At 34.1% G+C, this 25,387-nt stretch overlaps 1 protein-coding gene across 3 annotated transcripts in view; it reads right to left on the minus strand.

Moving 5' to 3' along the window:
• The window catches only part of LOC120335095 (uncharacterized), a 30,426-nt gene extending 15,422 nt beyond the window's left edge, over positions 1-15,004 (minus strand). The window contains exons 1-15 of one of the 3 annotated variants that reach the window (XM_078112700.1): positions 14,850-15,004; positions 14,471-14,627; positions 13,224-13,343; positions 12,686-12,801; positions 11,684-11,950; positions 11,508-11,610; positions 11,096-11,210; positions 10,733-10,915; positions 10,203-10,407; positions 9,850-9,961; positions 9,440-9,568; positions 8,759-8,917; positions 5,589-5,698; positions 5,170-5,340; positions 2,773-4,665 (exon numbers count right to left, since the gene is read on the minus strand). In XM_078112700.1, the coding sequence (XP_077968826.1) occupies positions 4,337-4,665; positions 5,170-5,340; positions 5,589-5,698; positions 8,759-8,917; positions 9,440-9,568; positions 9,850-9,961; positions 10,203-10,407; positions 10,733-10,915; positions 11,096-11,210; positions 11,508-11,610; positions 11,684-11,950; positions 12,686-12,801; positions 13,224-13,343; positions 14,471-14,627; positions 14,850-14,916 (2,343 nt within the window). In that variant the 5' untranslated portion in view covers positions 14,917-15,004 and the 3' untranslated portion in view covers positions 2,773-4,336. Of the gene's footprint in view, positions 1-2,772; positions 4,666-5,169; positions 5,341-5,588; positions 5,699-8,758; positions 8,918-9,439; positions 9,569-9,849; positions 9,962-10,202; positions 10,408-10,732; positions 10,916-11,095; positions 11,211-11,507; positions 11,611-11,683; positions 11,951-12,685; positions 12,802-13,223; positions 13,344-14,470; positions 14,628-14,849 lie in introns of those variants that run through there. The other 2 variants (XM_078112705.1, XM_078112696.1) reach the window with 2 other exon arrangements.
• Positions 15,005-25,387: the final 10,383 nt, after the last annotated feature.

A 25,387-nucleotide genomic window follows, 5' to 3' on the forward strand; every position in this document is an offset into this window, starting at 1 on the left:
ATGTAAGTGAGTATTTAGCGAAACCACGTGATACTTATTTTTATTGTTTATTGCATATTCATTCGCCTTTGTTATTTCTTTTTTATTTTATTTTAGTTTTTATTACATCTAAGGGTGTTGTTAGCTCCATAGCTAAACAATCCGTCATTCGCAACTCTTAATATTTATATATTTATCGTAACAACTTCGTCAATTCGTGATTTTTTGTGTAATAGATCCATTAATTCTGATTCTTAATATGAAAAATCATCATTCAATTCTGAACCTTCGCTGACGCTGCAAATATCCCTATTATGTAAATCATTCTCGTACTTTTACTGGAAAAAGCAAATGTGTCTTATTACGTTGATGTTATTACCTTGGATTATTACTTTACCTTATTAGTGTGTCGCCAATATATACAGAGTGTCCATAAAGTACCTTTACAATTTCAATTTTTGTTATGAAGCCAGTTTATATCTTAAGTATTTTTACTTCATTTAATACATCTGTGAGGGCCAAAATAAAGTGGGGCATCGATGAATTCCCTCTTGCAATTTGAAAAATGTTAAGACTTTATGGACACCCTATATAATGAGTCAAAAATCAAAGGAATTTTCAAAGCTCACAAGTTTATATATTCAAACAAATATATAGCCTAAATATACAAAAACTGTTTTATACATAATTGATTTTATAGTAATTATTAGTTATTATTAGTAACCTGCCTGCGGATTATATTCTTTATAGGCTATCTGGCTTTATCAACATTTTTCAATAGTACTTTGCTTTATCACGCAAAGGCTATTATGTTATCTTAATACGTCTATAGTCTCAACTTTTTAGTCAGTACTCTTTACGAGGTAAATTGAAAGCTGTGGTCTTTACTTCAAAATAAAAATAAAATTATATGGTTTATATATTCTAAGCCTATAAGGTGATGAAAACACCATTCATATTAGTGAAACGACATAACTGGAATTGGAAATGGCAGGATGGTACTGATGTGATCATGATAGGTGAAGTTGGATATTAATATATACCAACACCAACCAACCAAATTATTCTCTAAACAGTCAAAGTATTTACATACTGCATATGTAAAAATGAAGTAGATTTTAGCTTAAGATAGTTGGTCCAATTGGTGACTAGTATTAACCAGTAAACCAAAAGAAGGAATTCCCCTACGACAGACAATGGCATTATTGAAGTCTCGCTAGCCGTTGACTTCGCTACACTTTGCTACACACGACATAAAAGTTATGAAAAATAATTTACGGAGAAATTTTTTTTTTTTCAATTTTTTTAAATATAGTTGAGGACCAAATCAGTTTTGATATCTTACTTCACCTCTCATCATTTAAAATTCAAATTTATAAATACGAGAAAATTGTTTGCCGATCAATAATGGAATGGGTTCAATATGCTCAATTCTAACTTTCGTTCCGCCAATGATCAAGAATTGATTTTTTGCTGAGTTGCATTCTAGTCGGAACTGGTGTTGAGGAGTGACAACGGTACTGCTGTACTGGCTTGTTCACGTTTTAACCTGTGGTGCAGTGCAAGCTTAGCAATCGCCGTTGTAATACTTAGCAAGATAGGTAGTAATTCATTCCAAAAGCATAAAGTTAAACTGTGGATAAGTACGCCGAAAAATCGCCGAGTGCATAATGAAACAATTCGCTGGCATTGAATGAATAGCAATAAGGAGCCTACAGATGATGTAAAGATGAAAAGGACGTTAAGGCAGCATGACAGAATCGAAATATAATGAATCAGGTTTATGAAGAAAAGTAATTGAAATTCAACTAACAGCAGATAGGCCTACAGTAAAAGTTTTTATCGGTACTGCAAAATCTACCTATATATTGAATGACAACTCAAACAATATCTTTGGTATTATATATGCATAAACAGTTTTATGGTCTTATAATTTGACCATGCCAATTCGCAACGTTTTTAACATTTTTTTAATGGCGTGGTATTGTTTTGTTCTGTGTGCGTTTTAAGAATATCGGTATTGGCCTCATCAATTACAGACCTGTACACGCGTGATTGGTGTGTTTCCTGTGAATTGCTTTTATAAGTGTCTGTGCACATAATTTACCAACATAGCTTCGATTAAAGTTTGTATTTTGCTTCTTTTAAACCAATGCCAAATCAGTTAAGTTATTCGTGGCTTCCGACTATTCTCGTTAGTCGTTACTTTGTCAAATTGTATTTGTATCAGATTGAATAGATCATTATCAGCTTAAGTATTTTAAAAGTAGCCTACAACAGCCTGAACGTTCAATACATTCGCGTATTTTTTGCGTGTTTATTTCTGGCCCATTCCTCGTTTAACAAAGTTTGTGTTTTTTGTTAGTGACTTGATCAAGCTACCAAGAATTGGACCAGTCCCGCCATCTATATCATCGGAAATGAAAAGCTCAGTCTGATACCAGCATCAAATCTCAACGCTATCTTGTCTATTACTACCAGGTGAAGCAACATTTATATATTATTTACAACGTTGCTAGTTATTTGTGTCAAACCGAAAATTACTGTTATTCACGAAACTACAAGCTTCTTATGTATTTTGGTTACTGCATGTCGAAACTGTACGAACAGTAGTGACACCTCGTAAAATGATTATAAGTTCACACCCACAATTCATTGAGTCACTTTTGTACATAAGACATGCATTGCTAAACCAACCGTATTTAATCTGTATATACACATTTAATATTAGATGTCAAAATCATATTGTTGAGCAATATAATGAACAAATAAAAATTTAATGCAGAGCAGAAATAAAATATATTTTAGTTTCATAAAAGATAATGTGTGAGATTTTTAAGATTGTTGTAAAACGAGTTTGTCAAATATTGTTTATCTGTTATTTTACCTTTTCCACGTATATTTACAAAATGTGAAAGATCACATATAGAGCACATAGAGGTTTTACACGACCCTGCTCAAATTTTGCTATATATCTTAAAACAGTTTTCATTTGGTGTAACTTATGAATAGCAAAATGCTTGTGCATGTCACATGTTTCCTGATTGCAGTAGACAGTAAAAATATTTTCACATTTAAACGCACCAACATCTATACATCTGAATAGAGGAGATTTTTTAATATATCAAGACTTAATTTCCATATAAACTTCTCTGAGTACGTTCGTGAGAAACGTTTGCAATATGTAAGTTTTTACCTTTATTTAATTACACATGGTCAACTTCCCGGAAATTTAAAATAAGTAACAAACTCAAATCTGAATTTGCGATCTTTTCAACTGCTTACTCTATTTATACTTCTTGAAAACGTATATATATGTCTCAGTCACAAGTATTTCCAAGCACAATATTGTTCGTCAATGGAAATTAGAGGTATCGGTGCTGGATGTTCAAGTGATATTAACTTTTGCTCGATCTAATACGATTATAATAATAGGTCTGTACAAATAAAGCAGCAACATTTACAAATAAAAATAAAGAAATCAACAAAGTAAACAAAATGTCGCAGTAATGTGAAACACTCTTTAAAGTCAGAATTTCCTTTTCTGAGAAAATACAATAAAAATTTAGAAACTTACGATAGACGGATAGATCATCATCGAGTCAGCGATACTCATAATTAATTAAAATGCGAAACAAAAATGTCTAGTGAAAATGCAAAAAACAATAGAATTAAACACCACATGGTTTAGCTTGAGGCATTTGCAGGACCTGGTAAATAAAAATCTCTAGCCTCAACTGGTGACGATTTGCAAAATTACAGACAGGCGCATTACGTACCAGGGGAAATCCCATGTCCGATGAAATGCGTGCATTTCAGACATAACATCCAATTACTACTATAAGAATAACGGACTATTTTTAGTCGAAAGAAGCATTCTTTCATTTTTGTTTTCTATTTTTAGTCAACAAGAAGAATTTATTCATTCTTGGAAATGACACTATAAAACTTTCCTATTTTATTGTATATGCGTATTAGTTGTCGGGCATGGAAATTATAACGAGCAAGAAAAAATGAGTGAACTTCTCAAGAAAGGTTTCGGATTTTTATTGCTGTATTATATTACACAGACTTAACCCGAACTACAAGTCGTTTACAAGAATGCATGCTGGAATATACATGTTCGCGACATGACCTACAGAGCTGATTACACTCTGGGTGAAAAAGTGAATAGATACTGCTGATTGCTCTGTTCCGGCTATGAGATAGAGATGACAATCGATACCAACTTGACTGACTACTTCAATAATAACGAGATTATATGTAACAAGTATACCTAGTGTTTCGTCAATGAACAACTATTTTGAATTTTTTACATTTTGTAATTTGCTGATAGTTACTGCTCAGCTGAAATTCATCAGGCGTTGTAAGATTCGTAAGCTGTTTCCACTTGTGTTTGCTTAGTTGTCGCAGGCAGAGCTTGTTCGTAACCGGCAGTTTCTTGCAGGACATTTGATGAAGATGGTTGTTCGTAAGCTGACTCCACTTGTGTTTTCTTAGTTGTCGCAGGCAAACCTTGTTCGTAACCGGCAGTTTCTTGCAGGACATTTGATGATGATAGTTGTTCGTAAGCTGACTCCACTTGTGTTTGCTTAGTTTTTGCAGGAAGTGGTTGTTCGTATCCGGCAGTTTCTTGCAAGACATTTGAATATGATGGTTGTGAAGCTGGATTGTTGGAAGGAGTTGCTAATTAATTGAAAGAAGGAAATTATCAACAACAGAACAAAAAAAATAGATTTAAAATGCTTATCTTGATAGAAAGAAATCAGATCTATGTAAACCTGTGGTAGACAGTGTGTTGAAATAATAATTTTTGAAATAAAATATCACAGTTTTTTTCCTTCAGTTCATAGAAGGTTTGTTCACAGACAATCTCTTTCAGATTTTCAGTAATCGTATGGGCGTGACTCCTAGTAGGGCGTTAATTTTATTCATTTTTTGTTTGCGATGGCATTCCAATTTTGTATGAACTCGAGATATACAAATTGTATTGCCCCACTATTAGAACCTGTATTGATTGATAAACGTTTTCTATCCCATCAACATTGATGGCATGTGTTTATCATTGAAGTGGAGTTACAACTTTTATTGTGACCGTATTCTGTTGTGTTTATACACTTTGAATGACACTTCGAATTTGATTTTATGGGAATATTATTTTATACATCAGTTCTGATTATTTCTCACTACCTTTTTCTTTTATAGTTTCGTAATTGTGTTCTTTTACTTCTGCCTTTTCCTCCAAATTCTTTATTTCTTTCTTCATTTTGTATATGATCCAGACAGAGACGACCAAGAAGACGAAAGGAATGAGAAAACCAATCACAAAACTGATGATGTTGAACTCGAACGCTCCTTTTTCTAAAACAAATACGTCACTCTGATTTCCCGTTGATATTTAAAGATTTTGGGATTAGAGTTTTATTAAAATTAGCAACATCATCTCTAGAATTACAAAGATAGTATATAACGTTCACGATAAAAGAACACTTTATTCTTCTTTTAATTCTCAAAACTGTTTGCCTGTTATGTTGTGTTGTTTGAAGTTTACTAATTTTTTTCATAATCTGGCTTTGAATTAACCAAATCTGAATATTTGTTATTCTTACCGGTATTGTTCTTAGCAGTTGTTTCTTGTTCACCTTGTTTCAACGTTAGAGAGGGGCTTCGACTGACATGTATTTGGTCACCAGAGGGCGTGGAATAAACTATTGAGACACTGAAGTAAAATAAGTTATATTATGCATTGCAAAAATAAATTTCTCAAATGAAATACGTATATATTATATTTGATTTGATAGCACCATTAAATAAGTAAATCAATCTAATTTGACGTTAACATATATCTTTACTGTCTGTCGGTTTTGAAATAGCATTATATTATTACCAAAACTTCCAATTAAAAAATTAAAAGTCTATGATGATCTATATAACCCAAATAGTCCGGCAGATAAGGGGACCTTTTTGGCCCAAGTTTGATTTCAGACATAAAGTTTTTTTTTATTTGTGATTATTCATTTTGGGGTCATTCATCATTGCCCATCATTTCTACATGGGTGTGGAGTTTGCAGCCTCGAGCAATTTTTTTTACGGCTCGATATTTGTATTAGTGTTTTTCGTCAAACCTAAGCATCATAATGACGCACAACCTGGAGCATAACCTGTTACAATACTATGTTCAGGTTGTGCGCAATCTTGGTGCACAAACTACGCAAGCACCAAATTTACGAGGAAATAAAATCAATAACTTTTAGGTATTTGTTGAGCCCAGCTTGGGTCGCGACCCATATGCAGTATATGGAAATACTGTCAAAACATACGCGTAAAATAAAGAGTACTATTTTTTGTTGCAATTAACAATACAAGCCTGCTAATGCAGTCGCCGGTGGTTCAAGTAGATATACACCCGGTGGATAACAGTCAATTATTTGTTAGCAATAATTGTTATGCAGCGGGATGATCACGTCGACGCAGTGAAAGATAATGATATCACTAGAACAAGAATGAGAAAATTGCTACATTTTATAGTATATCCCTGGGAAAGAATGTAGTTCATTCTTATGTTCCATGCCAATGATTTTGAAACTACCAAAGACTCTCAACACTTTTGCTTCTTCTCTTCTATAAAAAGACATTGTTATTATATATTCGCATTTCCATCTGTTTGTTCGTGCTCCCAGATAACCGATCAGCGGCCTCCAAGGAGGACGGGGTCCCTTTTTGAGAAACCCTGTCATGAACTAAAAGAGGCGACCGTGCTTCTCTTGTCTTGCCTGTTGTCATGCTGTCCCTGGAATTCAGCTACAACAAAAATTTCACGGAAACGGATTTTTAAATTTTATGATTTCATTATTATTCTCAACAATGAATGATATACGGGTGGTAAAATGCCAAGTTATTCCAACAACATGATCATGTTTTGCAATTTACAACCAATATTTTGTATGTAACTTTGTTTGACAGAGCCCCAAGAGCTCTAACTACAAATATCAAAAATAAGAGGCCCAAAAAGTCACACTACAACATTGTCAAATGTGCTGTATTTACGATAGATAACAGGTTTACCAAGAAGAATTACATGAAAAATGGTAGAATAATGATCAATTCAGCAATATTTACTTGGTGATATGCATCTGTTGATGATTTTATGTGTTTGTGTCGGAAGTTTAACAGAATTAATTGTGGTTGTTGGGGATGTTTTAAAAAAAGGTTACATGGAAAAAAGTTTTCACAAAATGTCAAGGTTTGATAGTAGTAGAGAATTAGAAAAAATACTCCCATGTTTTTTTTTCATTTGATAACCACGACACAGAACTTCCCCGATAAGTATACGCAGCAATTGCGAGAGGCAGAAAGGGCAAGATGGGATTTCATCGCATTGCAAACCAATCTTAGCAATTCTTATATATAATATATTCTCGCATTCCCATCTACACACTTTAGGAACTATGTCAGATGAGCGTCATATCATCGAATATCAGTAAAGGAATAGTGCAATAGGAAAAGACATATAAGGCGGAATTTTCAGTTTTATGCAATCTAATAATCTTTATGGTTGATATATATATTCAAAAATATTTCGTCACGCCAACTGCAGTCCGAAACTTTTTGTCTCTGGCTGAGCCTAGATACCAATTGGCACTCACTCATGTAAACTGGTAAGGCTGTAAGAGGCACGCGATGGAGCAGATACTAAGAGTATCCATTCCCCAGCTGTCATTTGAGTGGGTACTGCTGTTTTTATTGCAGATGTTACTGATCTTTTTGTATTAAAGATTTACTGGCATCACCGATTTAAGGATGTTGGAAACCAATTGTGTTTACTTACTTTCTTACTTACTGTGTTTACTTACTTCCAACACGCGGTTTAAATGAATGAAAAAGCTGAAACTGGTATTCTTTAAAACAGCATACAAATTCTATGGAATGAAATCATACACAAAAGCTCGTCAAAAACCTATAGCTCAATAATCAAGTGGAATTTGATGCATGTGCGCAAAAATGTGCGCGTTACTACGTACAACCGAAGCACGCAAGAAAATGTGTGTGATGTACTAGTATTCAAAACGTTTGACTCAACTATGTTGGCATAACAGGTGCTTATCTCGGTTTCGCATACGCATACCTTCTATCTCCACAAGGATATATTAATTTTGCCGAAGTCAATGCAGCACTGAAAGGTTGCGGTTCTTCCAAAAGAAAACACGTTACACACCTTTAGATACAGGTGGATGGTTTTACATGGCCTTGTTCGGAGTGAAAGACGAGGTCAAATATCCCAATTCAATTCAACTAATAAAATATTTTCCGAGTCCCTAAGCTTAAACTCGGAAAACGAAATGCGCGCGGCAACGCAATAGAAAGTGGCTAGATGCTGTCGATGGATCTTGGCTTGTATTAGTGGAATAAACTACCATTTATTCTACTAAAATTGAATTTCTGACATTGTAAGGAGATTCAATGTTACTATGTATGCAAAACTAAACCATGTAAACCATGTAAATTGTTTTTAACAAAAAGGCGCTCCTGAAGTATTCATACCAAGATGGGCACAACCTGAACATTTTATGTTTACCAGGTTAAGATTCAGGATGTGCGTCATCTTGGACCGAATACTTTAAATCCACTTAAAAAAAATTGCTCAACATTATATACTCCACACCCACCTGGGTATCATTATATAGTCATATACAATATATCTAAACAATAAAAAAAACTTTATGTCCCAAAACAATGTTAAGGCCCGATTCTGCCGGACTATAAGATATATATAGAATACCTGAACATCTTTTTATCTAATTTTTTGTTCCTTCCTGTGAATAAAATTTCTTTTCCAGAACTTTCTTCATTTTGTATCCCTGCTTTTTCGGTATTTATTACGGTACATGTTGTCATTGATTCATCACCGAGTGTAATATTCATTCGCTTACCGTTCATGCTAAAATATTTTATTCAATGTAAAATAGAATATGATATGTTATGCAGGAAATACCGCTGCTGCTCGAGACAATAGAAAAATCGCGTTGCAACGACGCATACAGGAATATACACATTGAAACTCTTCAAAATACATCTATGGGGGTACGAACATATGCAGTATCAAAGTATCTTCTTGCATGTGTGTTGTATGCCCATACTATAGCCGAAAAGTATTGGAGTAAAGTATTTGTAGTACAATGCGTTTCGTTATAGTTTTTAGAAAAAATCAACGTCAAAAATCTTATAAATTTATACCGAAATATCGCCGTTGTCCTGATATATTACGTAATACCTACATTGTCCTGGTACCGATTGCGAATAAATCTTTTATCCGATTAGTTAATCTTAATATCGCCAATAAACTTTCAATAATTTTCTTATGTTTCATATTTCAGGCAAATTCTACAAATCATGTTTAACTAAAACGCCGAATTAAATAATCACGTAATATAATTTTCTAGAAATAAAAACTATTTACAACCTTGAAACAGGTATTGCTTTAGCAATGTACTTATCACCGCTCACTGTGTTGTTAATATTTATCATGTCAGTCAAGGAGAAGGCCACGTCGTGTTCCTTCAAATTTGTGCGTACAAGTACGAATATGCAACTGTAAATCAATAGATTATAGATTATACAATACCAGAAATTGTACCGACATCTTGTTTTGTTGAGTAATAAAGTTCATATTGTAAAATGATACTAATCAAAATTAATCAGAACTTTCGTGTCTAATAGGCCGAGTGATTATATTGGTACAGGAGAGGAATAATATACCCAATATGATATATGAGCAGGCTCAGTTGATTTTTTTTTTCAGGCTAATAGGAAGATGAATGTACTATCTATATTGTCGATATATTATTTTCTACTCTGTTGCATTTAGCTTACCTGACAAGGCCATTAGTCTCATCTGGTGCTTGTATTCCGAGTTTTTCAAATCCACATACGCTGCTAACTAGGTTATCTTCAAAACTATCAGGTGGAAAAACCTTTGTGGGAGCTAAAATACAAGACAGTATTTAGTCAAAGGCCTTACGATATCCTTGATTTTTGCATTATTATTTACGCTTTTGCTGCAAACTGCGTTCTGCAAATTGTCAAATTATCGTTTCAATTTGAAAATTGATACATATTTAGAACGCAATGACTTACACAACTTCGCATATCTTGGTTCAATTAGAGTTGTTGAGTAGATTAGTGATTACAAAATTGAATTCACAAACATTGAATTCTGAATATACCTCTAGGTTTTCCGAGACAACTGCCAGTAACAGATAAAACTTGACCAAATCCAGCACAACTGAATATTTTGATTGAAGCGGAATAGTTACGATTTGATTCTGGTTGAAACGAATACACAGATGATGACGTCACGTTTATAAGTTTCATGTCTGTCTTCAAGTTTGAATCTCGTGAGGAAGCCAGGGTTGAAGTTAGATTCAGTTCCTATTAATCATGAGATAAGTAATTACATCCGAAAGTCACTAAAAATGCTCTGAAAATTGATGCCAAATAAGGATGTTGAAGATAACGTAAAACCTTCCAGCTGAGTGGAATATGAATTGAATATAAATTACTAATAAACAAAAGAAAATGTGCAATTTATATCAGCGGACCAAAGCAGATCTACGATCGTGGGTATAAACAATTAAACTTCACGACTCAATGTGGACGTCATGATACACGTATGGATTCTAAATTCAATTGACATATCTTCAACCAAAGCTGTGTGTTTCGAATAATTTGAGTCAAAATAAAAATATAATCCCACCACAGTATATGAATCACTAGTCTCTGTCTTGTTGGATAAGATCCAAGAGATGACGCAAGTTTGTGTATTCTTGTATTGTATAATAGACGACGATTCTGCAGATAACTTTGCTCCCCCTGTTGTTACGTTTCGGAAAGTAGAATATTTGGTTGGACAGTTATCTTTTGTTACACATGCAGTTATCTGACAAAAGTAATTTATATAGGCATTTTAATAACAAAAGTATAAAAAAAGGGGCAGAAAACTAATTTAGCTTTACAGGTAAAGGCGATCTTGAGAAGAGAGACCTTCGTCCACAAATATTCGCATAAAATAAGTGCGGAACAATCGATGTGAACAATATAATGAATCGTAAATGCTTACTTTGATTGTATAGGTTGTGATTGGCGAGAAACTGGTTATTGTGGTTGACTGTTTCTCAGATGTTGGTGAATCCACCCATCTTGTTGATCCGCCTGAGGTCGGACTTACTTCTATCCTGTAAAACAGATGTTAGTTTACGCTGGCATTAATGCAAGTAACAACGGGTAGCAATATGCGTAATGGAATTGGGTCGTGACCAGCATGACAGATTTACGTTTTGACTTTTAGTAATACCTTTAGTAAATTTAACAATGTAAATCGAGCAGCTTTAGCCGTTTTCTCAAATGACTTTATAACATAGTTGTCAAAGCGAGTATTCAATCAGATTTGTCTATAGGCCTGTTCCGTGTAAAAGATGGCTCATAAACTAAATCTTGTGGATATATCAAATTATTCATAAAGATAAACATACTTGTGTGGGAATCCAACAGCATTTAAATGTGGTTGCCATGAGATGATCAAGTTAGAGTTGCAGACGTTATTGGATATTTGATGGATTGTGGGATTTCCATCCACTGACAAAGTAAATAAAGTTAGATTAGCTGACAGAGATTACAAAATTAAGCAGAGTTCGGTATTTTTATTCACCTCCATATGATTCAGTCGTAGCTTTCCAGGTTTGGCCAATTTGATAACGACAACTATAGGATCCCGCATCTGCAATATTTGCGTGTTGAAGATTTAATGTTGCTGATCCATTTTGTATCGTTTGATAAACTCTACTTGTATTTTCGGTTGATACTTTGTTAGATGCTTTGCGCCATTCAACTTGTATTGCAGCGCTGCAGTTTGTTGCAGAACACCTTTTCTGGTGTACGTTGATGGTTTGTATTCTAACGAACGGGCCTGGAAATACTGAAGCAGAATGTGTGAAATTTGAAGCTGTAAATAACACAAATTGGTTTAGAATAAGAAAAAACTAGGTTGATTACTTTGGTTCATGCAAGCAGAAACACTGAACATTGAAAGTAGTTAGCGCAACTCTGTTTGTAACACAATTTGAATTAAGTGATTGAAGCCCAATAATTCTATTATGAGCATTCAGTGGCACCGAAAAACAATACTTGTATCGTATACTTGTACATGTGATATGTATTGATCAGTTCCAATTGTATATTCCTAATTTGACAATCTATTTCAATTCATATTTAATTTACGATCATTAATTTTAAGTGCTAGCTTATTGGTCAGGAAGTTGATATATTTGAGTTTTGCTGGGACAGTGCGGTAGTTACTGTAGTGTTCTGGGTACTATAGCTTTTCCACAGTCCAAGCTTCCTTCATAATATCGTATGAGTTTTGTGGAATTGTTTTCAAAATATTATGTTTGAACTTCGTGTGCATTTATTTGAGTTTTGCTCTATTGTTTCTTTAGATAGAACCTATGCAACTTGTTACGCTCCCATTATCTCCGATTGAGCAAGCTTGCATATGCAGACCACTTGTAGAATATTAGACTAATTTATTACATAGCTAGAAAACCCATGTAAAGGTGATTATGAGGACGATTTATACAAGTCCATTCTCAAACCAAAGCCATCTATGTTAAGGAATGTCATCAGCGAATGGAGAAAAATCAATGAATATTACCTTTCTGGCAAATGTAGTAGAAGTTTCCATCACAAGATGTATCAACCCACTCATACGTTTGTCTTCCAACTACCAAACAATCTTCATTGCCAACATTGTTTGGTTGATTCCATTTCCTGATAAATTTAGAAGCCGAATTAATTATTCTAAAAATTATGCAGGCTCTAAGCATTTAATTTAAGAAATAGTTAGTGACAAGTTGTTACGCTGATATAGCTCCTAAATATTTTTCGAACAGGGGAAGTATTGATATACTACATATGAAATTAGACTAAGTTTTTGCTTGGCATAGTTTATTCAATTGCCCCTAACATATAGCTAGTGAGGTTTGTCAGGATTTCACCTCCGACAAAATGAATTTGACTACGACGGATAATAAATAGCATTATTGGAGTTTTGCCGTGGTATTTCTCTTTACTATAATATTGATAATAATGAATACTGCGTGGTATACAAGTTCTGAAAACTATTTCACGCAGAAAATATATTGTTTATTAAATTCTTTTGTAACTTTTTTAAATAATGTTGAGAAACACACCAGTTTTGATATCCTGTTTCTTCTTTCATGATCACATCAGTACCATCCTGCCACCTCCAATCTCCTTCGTTAGCTATGTCGTTTCCACCGATATAGAAAGTGTCATCACCACCTCGTATGCTGAGAATTTAAAAACCTTATCAGTTTTTTTAAAGAAAATAACGGAACCATAGATTAAAAATTGAGAAAACGACTGAGAGAAGAGCTGAAACATACCATGGACGCGCCAAGATACCTAAATAGCCTTTGTGTGAGGAAGCAAAATAGTATTAAAAAATGCTGAATCCACAGTAGGGCTGGGCATTTCGAATCGAATATTCGAATCGAATCGAATAGTAAATTATTCGAATCGGTTCAGAGCTAAATTCCGAATCGCCGCCATCTTGTTTTTATCTTTCCGCTAATGGTCGAGGTGAATTCCCCAATTTTTTTCTCATTAGAGTCATATTTTTTTAACGAAATTCTAACATATGACTATTTTCTGTAGTGAGGTATTGATAAAACGTGTTTGTTATTCTGTGTGAACGCTCAGTAATCTATCTGCGTGATTTATTCTATGTCTTCAGTAATTCATTTGTTGAGAGGACCAATTACTATATATATTAAAGTCGCTTACAATTATATATTTTCAAGTATTCGAGATTCGATTCGAAAAAAATTATTCGATTCGATTCTGAAATCACAAGGTATTCGAAAATGCCCAGCCCTAATCCACAGTTATTTCTGGTGTTTAGGTGAGATTTGCAAATTTGAATGTATATGTTTAATTAGTAATTAGTGAAAAACTCATTGCGTATGACAGTTTTCGTTCAAGTTTATTCAAATATACGAACTTGTAAGCTATGAAAATTTCATTGATTCTTGCTTTCATTCTTTTTACGAATAACTACTAGCTTCAATACAGCATATCCAAGGTAAATAAATTGCTGTGTAGAAATTAACAAAATAGTGAGGCTGATTTTACGATTATATTGTGAAAATAATGAAGTACATATTTGGAATTATCCCGATCCTTCAACATAATTCCTATAAGTAAAATAAATCTTTAGCTCTCGTACATCACTGTACAAACAATATCCTATTTCAACTCACGCATATAATAAGTGTTTAATCTACATTGAGATGGTACAAATAACAGTGAGATAATTAATTTCATCTATTTAGTGCTAAAGTTTCATTCAACACATAGAACAATTCACATATTAAATAACACCAAGATATCAAAAATTAGTTTCTTTTTAACTCACTCGAATGCTGAATTAATGACTGTCGTCATTCTCTCATTATCAACTTTAGCTAAGTAGCCTCCCAATCCCTCACAGGAATATTTGGCGCTGTTGTAAGTTTTATGTCGTTTGAAGAAAAGCAGTTCAAACCCATCAACACATTCTTTCTTCCAGGGATCTGAAACACAACGGTATCTGGAATTGTAATCAGATTCAGATTTGAACAATTGAATAAATAACAATTCTCATTTATTAACATGAAATTTGAAGAATATGAGCTGAGGTTTTCTCATATATTATAGGAACATTTGCATTTGTCCGAGAGAAAGAAACCTATTCATAAACAAAATATTGGACAGGAAAAAAGCAAATGGGTTTATTCATACAATATTCAACTAACCTTGGGCTGAAGCACTTGTGATGATAATCGAGACAATTATCACCAAAACAGTAGGATTCATCTTCATTATTCGAAAGACACAGTTTTTGACATTTGTGGTCAACTTAAATATTACACCCTAATTCCAATTTTTCAACTCTTTCTGATCAAAATATTAGTTATTTAATGTTAGTATAAAAAATAAACATATAGCTATGAAAATGGATAATATATCTTCTTAGTTATTGGCAAATCAAATCAAGTACATGGACGTGATAAACATCACAGTTCCAATTCTTAAAGCAATATTTTGAATAACGGCGAAAGACGTGGAAAGAATAAATTTTTTATGAAGCAGTAGATAGGTCTTTTCACCAGTATGCCCAACTACATCAATGCGCCCAATCCTATATTCGGTTTTCATGTTGATCATAGATAGTTGTTGGCTAAAGACTGCACTGTCCTTAATATACTTCTTCCCCAATATCTATGAGTCTGCAGGGCATGTACATGGTGTGAAGCGAAAGCATTGAAACATCTTTTCACGAGAATACTTTGATACAGTGATAACTACCCAACTTATACGTAAGTTCTTTCATTCGCATTTCAAAATAATTCCACTACTACAAACTGTTACTATTATTAAATTACCAACTTTTCTCGAAACCTGCTCTACATACAATCATAAAAAATACACGTAAATTATTACGTCTTTCTTATGAGTGGTTCAACTATACTCTGAGTCAGTCTATCACTTTCGCATATAATTGACTTCTGGAAACCGTTCCTCGGTCATAATGGATTGTGTGTGTATTCATTAGTTATAGCTTATGGGATAGCACAATGCCATACGAAAGCATTGCCTCTATATCAAAGCCAATACAGCACTGGGAATGTGCTCGTCATCGTTATCATACGCGGATGTTATGAAACCAAGTAACATAACCAAGTAGAAACTGTTTTCTTCCGTCTTTCATCAGCTTGCACACATCCTACATCGCATCACACTTATCTTCGACATGTTCAACAATTCATGATAACGTTAATTTCAAAACGTAAATGTCTGATAACGTACTATCCACAATTAAGTTTATCTTACATTTTTTTAAGATAAAAAAGTTTGCAATATTGGCCCCTAAGTCAGGGGTGTGCAAACTACGGCCCGCGGGCCAAATGCGGCCCGCAAGAAAAAATGTGCGGCCCGCGGAGAAGTGCCAATGTTCCGCCCAAAAAAAACGAGTTTTTGGTTTAGGTAATCTGGAAAGTGCGAGCAATTTCAATCTCATTGCGTAGTAGCCTATAGCAGTCATCTTAGCAAAACTAGCGAGTAATATCCTGTTGCGAACTACACAATGTTATAAAAACGTATTTCTCACTGAATTCGTTTAAAGTCGGTGTGATAATAAATTTGGATAGCAGTTTATTAAAAATTAATGCGTTTTAACTCACCATTTCTGCAAGGACCACCTAACACTGCCGTACGATCAATAACAAAAAGAAACAATTCTTGGTGTCGGAAGCTACCAGAAAGACTATGTTCAATAAAAATGCGGCCCGCGGCTTCACCCAGTTACTTTTACCTAGCCCTCCTGTAATAAAGGTTGTACACTCCTCATCTAAGTAATTCCTTTTATCTAAACCTCTCGGAAGTTTGAATAGAAGAATGTAGAAACAGATCGAACATATCTTCATTAGGTTATTGTGTTTGAATATTTGATAAAATACAGCATATTGTTCTAAAAAACGATGCCGCATTTAACCAACTGCCAGACGACCTTGCTTTATTGCACGTAATTGAACACCTAATTGAACTCTATTGCGGAAACAATAGTCATTGAGCAAGCTAGTAAAGAATTAGCTTTTGCTTGGTTCGTATTCAAATTATGTAATTTTTTTGCGCTTTTTATCTCCAAAAATCTCTTTACAATCGGTCACTTAGGCTCGGAGGTTAAATCGTTCATTCGTAAAAAAAAATAACAACGTTGAGACTTCGACTGTTGTAACGCTTTCATAATATTTAATATAATATTATAATTCAATTGTAATATTTACACGACACCGCGTATTAGGTTTTAATATTTCAACCTAAGCGCACAATGCGCAAAAGTTTTTTTTATTTATTTAGGTATTGAGTGGAATTTGGCCACCATTCGCATTCTTTGTGGTTTTGGTGAGCATGAAACTTATTTTTGCAGTAGTCATAGATCCACGCAACGTCCGAATGAAATTTTTACAAATATGTGCTTCGTTTATCCACAATACGATTTTTCACCCCATTGTACAATGTCCCCAATGAAACCGCTTACATTCAACGTCTAATTAAAACAAAGTGTGAAATGGGTGCCGACATCGCAGGGTTTCTGACTGCAAACAAAGACGTAAGTTGAATAAAAATACAAAACATACAACTTTATGACTAATATTGACAGTTTTTCTGTGTGGGATGCGCTTTTAATGACGAGCTCTAATTTATGTCAAGATTTTTATTTGGAACAAACGAGAGTGACATCTAGGGCTAGATATTTTCGAATACCTGGTTTCCAGAATCGAATTGAATATTTTTTTCCGAATCGGATCGCGAATACTTAGGAGATTGTATGTGACTATTTTATGAAATGGTTCCTCTTAACACATGAATTCCTGGAAACACAAAATCCATCACTCGTACAGTTCGCTAAGTACTCACACACAATAAGAAACATTGTCTTAGATTTCCGCTCTAGGAGACCCTTATAAAGGGTCGTTCTGTCTGTTTTTCTGTAGCGTCTAAACTACTGGGCCAGTCTAGTCAAAATTTCTCACGTGGTTTATACTGTCACCCTAGTATTGTGCGTTTTGCCAAAAGCCCAGATTGATGTTTCGTTTTCATGACGGCAATAAAAAACGCGCTGATCGTTGAGGAATTTCTAGTTTTTTCACAATTTATTCCAATTATCTCGTAAACTACCTCAAAAATAAAAATTTAGACATCGCTATCGCCACCGGCAGGTTTATCAATAACTCACTGGGACGAAAAGATTCCGATGTCAAGATTAAATTTTAAAAATGTAGCTTCAATAAAAAAAAATTGGTGTGTTTTTGTCTCAAACTATGGCGAACAGAACAAAATCAAGATGGCGGCAATGCGAGGTTTTGGTTCGAATTGATTCGAATAATTCACTGTTCGATTCAACTCGAATATTTGATTCGAAGTGCCGACCTATATTGGTATCTTACAAAATGACCAGGAATTTACACAATAGCACGCAATACCAAACCCACAGTATTTTAATTTGTATAAATGTGTATGATATATAATATTAGATAATGAAACATTCTATTGAGCAATATAAGAAAGAAATATCATTCTGACATTTGAATAAAAGTTTTTTTGGTTTCATAATTGATTATGGGAGTCATCGATCCACAAAACGTTCGAATAAAAAACTTCCAATATGTACTCCATTAGTTCGTAATATATATATATTACGATTTCACAACAGGGATGTTTCACCCTATTCATATTTCACCTATCATTAGTATAAGTATCATTACAGGTGAAATGTCCCTTTTTGAAGCGTTCACATTAAACGCAATAATTAAAATCAGAATGCGATGATCAAATATATGGGAACGAAGACCAAAACGAAGTAGTATGAGTATGCACTCTGTCACATTATACTACCGGGACCGCCTGACCACCAGATCGCGAAACCACCACAAGGTTGCACGATTGTTTATTTTGACGACGTCATCGCACACAAAAACGAATCCCTCAAAGCCCACAGAAATTTTTAAAATAAATAAAAGTTATAAACTTTTAGCGAACCACTGGAAACCACTGAATATTTCAATGCAATTGGCCTAGTAGTTGAAGAAAAAAAAGATTTTATTCGTAACAACAGTAAAATAAATTCTAACAACAACAACAACAACACAATAACAAACCCATCTGAAGTCTACTTTGTGTCCAATGCATGATAAAGTGGGTGCTAATATCGCAAATTTTCTGATCGCAGTTGATAATAAAAATAGTTTTACACACACACATATATATCTTAATAGTGAAGAATTTTTATAATTAGCCTAATGGGTTTAATCTTGCGTATATATATAGATTAAAATATATTTGAATAAACTCAGTCTGTATAATATAAGTTTGTGTAACAAGTTGCCTATACTTGTGTTTCCATAAGTTACCTAATATTCACACAAAGGTCCATTTCTTTTCCATACTAGACCAGCATTGTGCAAACCTTGCATTCTTGACTTTTGGTCCAATTGGGAGGCTAACGCTATCAAGGTGTTTTGTAGGATAGTACGAGGAAAATCGAAGTGCCAAGGTAAAGTGGGTGCTCTGGCTCCGTTGGAGAGCATCACTTTTTTAGTCTGAAAAATAAAAATGTTTTACTAAGATATTGGGTTTGTTTTAGACCAGGGCTACTCAACTAGCGGAACGCGGTCCGAATCCGGACCTTTCGAGTATTTGATTCGGACCGCACTTAATTCTTCATTTTGAATCATTAGCCCCACATTTAAAGTTTCATTTTACAAAATGACTTTTATTGTTTTTTATATATATATGTGAAAAGAACGATAACACCATAGTAAACAATCTTGATTATCTGGTATCATTATCTGGTCGAGAAAGTGCGCGTTTACGGATGCCGAATATAATTTCTGAAAATACCGGACCCAAATAATTTTGAAGTTTAGTATGTGGATCTTTGGTAAAAATAGTTGAGTAGCCCTGTTCTGGATTTAAACACTATAGACAAGAAGTAACGAAATTTGTTAGTCATACTTACTCTTGTGTTGTAGGTCATTCCAAGCCATACAACAACAGTTCTCGATTCTTTGCGTAAGTATTCAAGTACTAAGTTGTAGTGTTCCATTGAGTAGATATTTGCTAGCTCCCAACGTTTGGAGTTTCACCATTTTTTAGCGTCTGGGTATTCCACATCTCGAATTTTATGCAAAATGGCTTGAAAGCATTTCCCGTTGTATAAGAGCGTTGGACAGTGTTCTGAAAAAAAAATAATAGTAACTGTTTTAGACCATATGTTCCTACATTTGTGCTTTAAACGATGCAAAAGGTAGAAAATATTTTTGATTTTCAATGCAATTTTGAATGTAATCTAACTACATTGGTATTGTAGGGTTGGTACCAATAGAATTCAGTGGGTAACTCAAGTCTACGGCATCTAAGATTTAACCAATTAGGCCAGAAGAGCTGAATCTAAAGCACGACTCTACTGTCATTAGGAAACATTATGCTCTTATCTTAAAATCACCCGCTTGCAAGGTACAGATAAAGTTATAATAAATCTAAGACCTCATAAATAAATCTTCGGTGATTTGGGCAGCGCGAAATAAAATAGTGATTACGTGATGGGAACAGGCAATGAATCACATGTTAGTGACGATATTAGACCTGGATAAATTAGTATGTAATAAATTTTGGCGCAGTAAATATTTTCCAAAAAAGTGTAGTGTCGTATTTATGTAGCCGAAAGAAATTTTGCTGGTTATAAAGTAGTTTTTGTCAAATTAAAGATTTATTCTAGCAAGATATCTTTTAAAAATGAATTATTTTTGCCAAACTACATTCTCGCACAAACACAGTCTTGTTATAGTCACACCTGCACAAGCTTTTGGGTACTCCCGTACTATGTGTACCAGGTTAGGATTAGACCATGATTTTATTCCGATTTTCCTTATTTTATTTATATCACAAGTTCGGAGACTGTTTATATTAGTTAAGTGAATATACCCCCAGCTCAAAGGCTTTCATCTGTTAACATAGTTTGATGTAAAGAAGGTGAACAAAATCAGTTACTTCCATATTGATCCACATACTTTTGGAGCGTGTTCGCGAAAAATAACTCATCTGAAAAATTGGAAACCTGGTCGACACATTGTCTATTTCAATGGGCAAAATGGACTTTGTGTCGACCAGAATTTGAAATTTTAGATGCCCCGAGTCACTGCGAGTCTGGTTGACTCGTGTCCAAGTCGAGTCAATGACTCAAGGATCCCTAATATTGATGTCAACTATAATTATAGAAATGTTATCAATTATTAACAAATTGGACACGAAATGGTCATATGGAATGTGTTGTTAATATTGTGTTGGTTTTAGTCATTTACTTCATGTTGTTACCCTATGGGAAAATCGCTTTTCTCATCCGCTACTGGACAAATTGCTTTGAAAATTTCCAGCGCCCAAAGGTTGTATATTTCGCTAGAAGGTTATCACTTTTATTTATCAGATTTTATTGGCTATCGGTAACAGTATTTATTGTACAAAAAGTACTTTGTTTTGAATTTCGTGTCTAATTTTCGTGTCTTTCGGCTCTCTCGTTTTTGGTCGAAACTGAAAACCAACAAACCTAAAGTCTTTTGTTCTATTTTCATAATTGTGTCGCTCAATCTTGCCAACGCACTTTCAAATTTTTGTTCCATTTTATCGATCCTGGCACTGAGCGTTGTAGTTGCTATAATATAAAAATAAATTTTTATTATTTTTTTTCCACATTATATTGTAATGCACCAAATGTAATACAACTCTGTAAACATAATCAAGTCCATGCATCTGAAACAAATACTGACTAACTAATCCCATACCCGACATTGAACAATCAACTCGCCCTCGGGATTAATAGGTTATTTTTTGCAACATGGATATATTTTCGAATAAGTTAGCTCTGATGTTTTGATAATTTGTTGGAAGAGAAATGAAACAAAAAACGCATATGTGAAAGACGATGGCTAATTGGACGCATTTCAAATCAAATGATCGAGGTTACTGATCGAGAAATGCTATTGATATTTCATAGTAAAAACTTTGTAAAAATTTTGTTCATTTCACAAAAGTCATGATTTGACTTTACCATTCACAACTTTTGCTTCCAGCATATCATTGACTAGATTGTAATCCACGGTTCCTTTTGGTCCAATTACTCCCCTGTCACCTTTGACCCCTGGTGGACCCCGCTTTCCTGGTCTTCCTTGAGTTGATTGGTTAAATGGTGACGTCACTGAGCTTTCTGTCGTCAAAACAATGAACATATCTTTTGACAAACTTGTTCTTGTTGTTGTTGGTCCGCAACGACGAACGAAGGCGGTGTTACAAATATGTAGAGTAAAATGATAAATCCAACTAAATTCTTCATTTTGCATCCGAACGTTCAACTAACAGAACACAAATACTTGATTCAATTTTATCGCGAAGCCAAAATCGTTTGCCTATACTATAAAAAAGTTGACTATTTTAATAAAAACACATAATCATCGTTTTATCAATTTGGATTGCTTTGATAGAATATATTACATCTTTCCATGAAGGTGTCCCAAATCTTAGCATTTATGACCTTATATCTACTTCCAAATACCTTGAAATCCCTTAATATAGCTTATTCAAATAGACTGACAAATTTGACTTACCGTGTAAACCATTCAACTTAAAGGATCATTTTTAACAGTCATCTCACCTTCCCTGTCTCAATAACACTCGGGTAACAATGTAAGAATCGGAAATTTTATCTGTGTTCTTGGTGTTATAGTATGATGCCCTTCAGCTAACACTGCAGTCCAAATTTGTTCTATACAAGGGCTTACATATTTGATACACTGAATTTTTTAACCGTTCAAAACCAGGGAGCAAGTAAGGGTTAAATTGAAGTTAGCTGACATTTCTCAATAGATGATTTTAAGTTCATACAACGTTTAGCCTTCAGAAATAGGGTCGTTGTTTGATTCTACAATTCTGTGGCTCCCGTGAGGAAATATAAAAAAAATCAGAAAAATATGAAATCGACCGCGTAAGTAATTAAGTAATTTTAACCATAACAAAACGTTTACTCTAAGTCTGGAATATCATTATTTTAAAAACAAGTCATTTGGTTTGCTCTTATATTATGAGTTAACTCAAAAAGATATTTGAACAACTGCTTGCTGCACCAACTTTGGCGCAAACATTATGAGAACGAGTATTTATTGATTCGCTTCCTGCAAAGGGTACAGCGTAATTGAGTCTACTTTAATCAGGCCAACATTTTTGTGAAAATTTTGCAAACTGTGTGCGTGACTAAAATTTTCAAATCTTTTACGTCTTGTTAATGTGTTAGATAGAGTTGAGTTGTTCATTTGAAAGAGTTTGAACCGTAGAATATGAATATTCTTCACTTAACTTATAGTGTGTAACGAGTGGAAGTTTAACATGGACTTCAGGTTTTAGTCATGAATTTCACTTTTGAGATTTCAAATCCCAGCGACTTGCGTGAGCAGTATTGCAAATTCAGCGGAAGTTCAACGACCCTAAATATCTTCACACGATCCCACCCTCCCGGTCTCGTAATAATGTAACCACCGTTCTAAACAAACCAACCGAGTTACTCCCGAAGTATGTGAATCAAGATGACGGACACTGGAATGTAGTATGTGTGCCAGGTTAGGGGTTGGGCCGTAATTTTATTCCAATTATCCGTATCTTATTTATATTACGAGTTTAAGGACTAGCCAAGTGACTTCCGTAGTATTTGTACCTGGAACTATGGCCTAACCATATCCTGATACACATACTACGTTCCGGTGTCCGCCATCTTTGATCACGTACTTCGGGAGTACCCCAACCGAGATAGATGAAATTATGCTTTTATATAACTTCGACAAGTGAGACATTTGCTGGAGTATCAGATATTCTGAAGCTAATGAACTTTGAATCAGTTTCGAAAAAAGGCTCAAAAACGCCAGTTTTCTAAAATCCAGGCTAAAATGGTGTTATCCAAGAGGCGGAGTCAAAATCTTTGTGAAGCCGGAATATGGAATCGGCGACAGAGCTATAAGGGGTTCCGCTAACAATTTTATGTAACAAAATATATTTGTACTCCACTCCATTGGTATATACAGAGTTTTAATAATCCGAATAATTACAAATATCATGAATGAAACAATTGAAGCATTTATAAATAAATCAGAAAAATATCATTTATCATGAAAACAAAATATATATTTCCTAATACATCCTCAAAACACTTTTTCGTTGATAGAACATAATTGCACCCTAACGGAATGATATATTTGGTCAGGAAACACAGGTATTGTAACAAAGATTTTCCAGATGAGACATTAAAAAATAATGGCACAAAAAGGAAATGTATGTATATAAAATTTAAAAACAAAATGTAAGAATTAATACAGAGTGATGAAATTAATTCGGCCATAATTCCTGTAACTACCAGATTCAAAATGTTTCAGGCAACAGATTTATGGTTCAAAATGGGATGGAATCCAAATAATTTACGGGATTGAATTGTATTAAGTAATATATATTTGATATTCAAATCCGAAAAAAAACATTTAATAAAAAAATGGAAATTAAAGAATGGGTCAAATTACGAAATCGACACAAACGACAAATTCCGAGCAGAGGTTTTTTCAAAAATGACGTTTTCGGTTGTGTCTTACGATGCATCAAGATATTGAAATTGAATGAAAGATAAGTAGGCTGATTGATTGAAAGAAAATACTCTAAATGCGTAAGGCTATAGTAGCCATACTTCATATGCAGGCTATAGCAGGATCCTCCGCAGAAAGAGAATAAAATAGTAAACATTGTGCTGCTAAATTTCCGGACGATGAAGATCATCGTTGCATAAAAAAACAAAAGCTATTATGAATCTTGGTTGTTTTAAAAACTAATTTTTAACTGTGCCCACATACGCGATAGATAAATGGTAAATATTTACGGAAAGTAAACGATCGCTTTCTAATTGTTAAAGTTTTTTTTTTTTCATCATAGTTGTTTTAGGATTTTCAGCAAGCTGGAATCCAAATTACTGGCATTTGTTGCAAGAGTTGTTACTAAACTATTGGCAGTTTTTGAGCCGATGTTAAATTTGAATTCGGAACCTGATTAGGAGCTTGCATGACAGGAGCAATTTGTACCCCATTTACTTGCGCATTTGGCAGTAAAGAATTACCTCGGAGATAACCAATCCATCGATTGACCTTGTCATTTTCTGATTTCAACCAGTTTCTGACATTTTCGCTGCCATTTTGGTAAACCATTGAATATCTATCAACAAAATCGAAGTCGCCAAATACATTAGCTGTAATATAGTTTTCATTCATTTTGTCGAGAAACCTTTTCTTTCGATTCAGTTTTAACAAAGTATATGTGGACTTATAAAGATAACGAGAATAGTAGCTGAAATTTTGAATAATGTAATTGTCCATAGCTGTGTTTCGATTTGCGCATTCCTTCAACAATACAATGGTCAACCGCAAATACAAAGTCCAAATAGAGTCGAATATTCCCACGATGCATAGCACAGCATTGAATATCGCATATGTGATGGCATAGGCATACAGTCTTGTCGGTAGATCGGTCGAGCAAACCAATTCTGTTGTTCCTATAACAACGGTCTCTTGACCTGTGAGGTGATAATAAAACAAGCTTGATGAATTTTCATAAAGTAAAGTTATGAACACGTCTAAAACAATAGGAGTAATTCCAACCACTGTAGAGACAATATTTCTCATCAAATACCAACAACAAATTGGTGTCTGATTGGTGA

This window comes from Styela clava, chromosome 1 (genome assembly GCF_964204865.1).
Source record: "Styela clava chromosome 1, kaStyClav1.hap1.2, whole genome shotgun sequence".
Taxonomy (NCBI): Eukaryota; Metazoa; Chordata; class Ascidiacea; order Stolidobranchia; family Styelidae; genus Styela; species Styela clava.